Source organism: Squalius cephalus (genome assembly GCF_949319135.1).
Source record: "Squalius cephalus genome assembly, chromosome: 23".
In the NCBI taxonomy this organism is placed as follows: Eukaryota; Metazoa; Chordata; class Actinopteri; order Cypriniformes; family Leuciscidae; genus Squalius; species Squalius cephalus.
The window spans coordinates 27,756,609-27,759,108 of NC_137144.1; the positions used below are offsets into that span (position 1 = coordinate 27,756,609).

General features: G+C 37.1%; 1 protein-coding gene across 2 annotated transcripts in view; it reads left to right on the plus strand.

Moving 5' to 3' along the window:
* The window catches only part of gramd2ab (GRAM domain containing 2Ab), a 39,269-nt gene that overhangs the window by 14,258 nt on the left and 22,511 nt on the right, over nt 1-2,500 (plus strand). For both annotated transcript variants that reach the window (XM_079858966.1, XM_079858967.1), the window contains exon 2: nt 1,495-1,616. In XM_079858966.1, the coding sequence (XP_079715092.1) occupies nt 1,501-1,616 (116 nt within the window). In that variant the 5' untranslated portion in view covers nt 1,495-1,500. The remainder of the gene's footprint in view (nt 1-1,494; nt 1,617-2,500) is intronic.

The following is a 2,500-nucleotide window of genomic DNA, read 5'->3' on the forward strand; positions in this document are numbered from 1 at the left end:
TTTTGTGTGTCATGAAAATAATAGAGAGATTGAAGCGCATGCGGGCGAGTACATGATGACTATTGAGGCTTCTGTTACTGTAAGAAAATCTGCTGCTTTGAAATGGACAAAAGCCGTTTCTGAAGGGAGCGTTGCGTATCTAATGTCAGGGAATTCCTGGACTTTTGTTGACTGGAGGAACGTCCCAGTTAAAGGAGTTTTATTGAACTTTTATGTGAGGTATTCATGCGTGCTGTTTATGAAATGATCTCAAACGGTAATATTCCTGTACGGCTGACTCGTTCTCACACGCTGGCTGATTAGACTAATGCGATTTGCCCTCATTAGCATGTTTAACGGAGCCGGTAGTGTTTGAGGCAACTGTGATCACAATAATCCAGTTCACTTTTCTAGGTCAGTCTTGAATTTAAATTAGAGTCGTGTTGTTTTGAAACCAAATGCGGCGTTTCTCCATGTGTTTGCATTATAAATCTTAGGAAACTAGTGAAATGGTAGTGTGTGTGTGCCTTGTTAATAATGAAAGTGTTTGTTTTTGTGCTTGCACTCAGTCCAAACCCTAGTGCGCTGTCTACCTAGGCAGTATTTTAAGGCATCATAGGTGCAAAGGCTGGTAAAGCAGCAACTTTATGCTGCATTATAAGATGTTTCGACCACATTATAAGACAGCATCGCGTGTCCTTCATAGAAAAGGAAATCCCAGAATGCATTGCAAAGAAGGTAAAGACTTTTGTTTCCGGGATTGATTGCATATTAATAACAATTTTGTCTTCATAATAGGGATGCACGATATATCGGCCACCGTATCGGTATCGGCCGATATATGTTCATTTTTAATGTTATCGTTATCGGTCCAATAAAAAAATTATATATTAAAGCTGATTAATAATGGATTATTTCCTTCAGCTGAGACACTTCAGATGTGCACTGTTCAACATGATGATTTTGAATTGCTTGAAATATGATTGACAGTTCAGTGCAACATGTGCAGCGCGAGTCTGTAATATCGTCTACATAAAATTATCATGAGAACTTTATAATTGTGTGTTTGTGTCATGGCTTTTAATGATGAGACTTTTGTTTTTGTAATCAGGCTCTCAAAAATAATATAAAAATCTGGATTTAGATTTATCGGTCAATATATCGGTTATCGGCTTTCAAATGTGAAGAATTATCGGTTATCGTATCGGCCAAAACTTTTTATATCGCTGCATCCCTACTTCATACTAATATTAATGTTCTTTATTTATTGTAGAAATATTCTCTATCTTGGATACTGAATGCACTTTTTCTTGTATAACAAAAAGCAACAAGGCTCATGGGAAAAGTTTTACGTAGTGGACAAAGTGAAATGTATATACACACACAGTATATATATATATATATATATATGTATATGTATATTATGTATGTATATAGTATTAAACATAAAATAAATATTAATGAATTATTAAGCATATAATTATATTTTTGTGGTTGTTGGTTGTTTTTGAACAGATAATAATGACGGGGCTCATTGATCAGGGTGAGGACATGGGCCTGGTGACCCCGATAGAGCTGACGGACCCCCAGAAGGACGACGACCCCCAGTGCCCCGCTCACTTCAGGCAGAGCCTCATGTACGCAGCACATACATTTTTTCATATTCATATTACACACTTAAAGTATTGCACAGTGTTCAATGAATCATTTTAAGTTCTTCATTCCAGAAATCCTGTTTTTTCAACATCCTTTGATTTGGGCTGAACTCATCCTAGTTTCAGGCACTACATACAGCAAAACCAAACATTATTCAGATGCCAGATATCATTTTTGATATTTTTTTACTAGTGTGATCAGGACACTATAGTTCATTTATGTAAGTGAGGAGAGCAAAATAAAGTAAACTGTGACATATTATACCCAATAATTCTTCATACAGCGACTACCAGTGACATTTGGGGCCATAAATGATCCAGACACTTTGAGCTGATCATGTTTTGCTGAAGTGTGTTGTCTTTAATTGCTAATGCTCTTTTTACACACAGACTGAACACAATGAAGCATTGCTTGGTCACTGGTTGAGCTAAACTGGTATTATCTAATTGTGTAGTTAAATTTAACAGCTGACAGATATTCAACATAATTCATGTGTGAGACAGTCTAACAGAAGGACGGACAAAACCAGTCAAATATCAACTGAGTTCTGCTCATATTTTATTACCATTTTCTAAACTATAGTGAATAATCTGTGATAATGTGAGAAATGTTGAATCTGTCTGAATAAAGTTTGGTGTGACTGTAGTGAGGATAGAGTGCGATTTGGGACGCAGCCGCGCACACAAACTCACAGAGATGCAAAGCTCGGTTTTCTGTAACTTAAAGGTGCAGTGTGTAATATTAAGCTGCATCTAGTGGTGAGGTTGTGAATTGCACCCAACAGAAGTTACGGTGGCCAACAGGAAGTGATGTCGTCGTCTGAGACAGCAGAGAGTAGCCGGTTAAGCAATGAGGTTTCTTCACA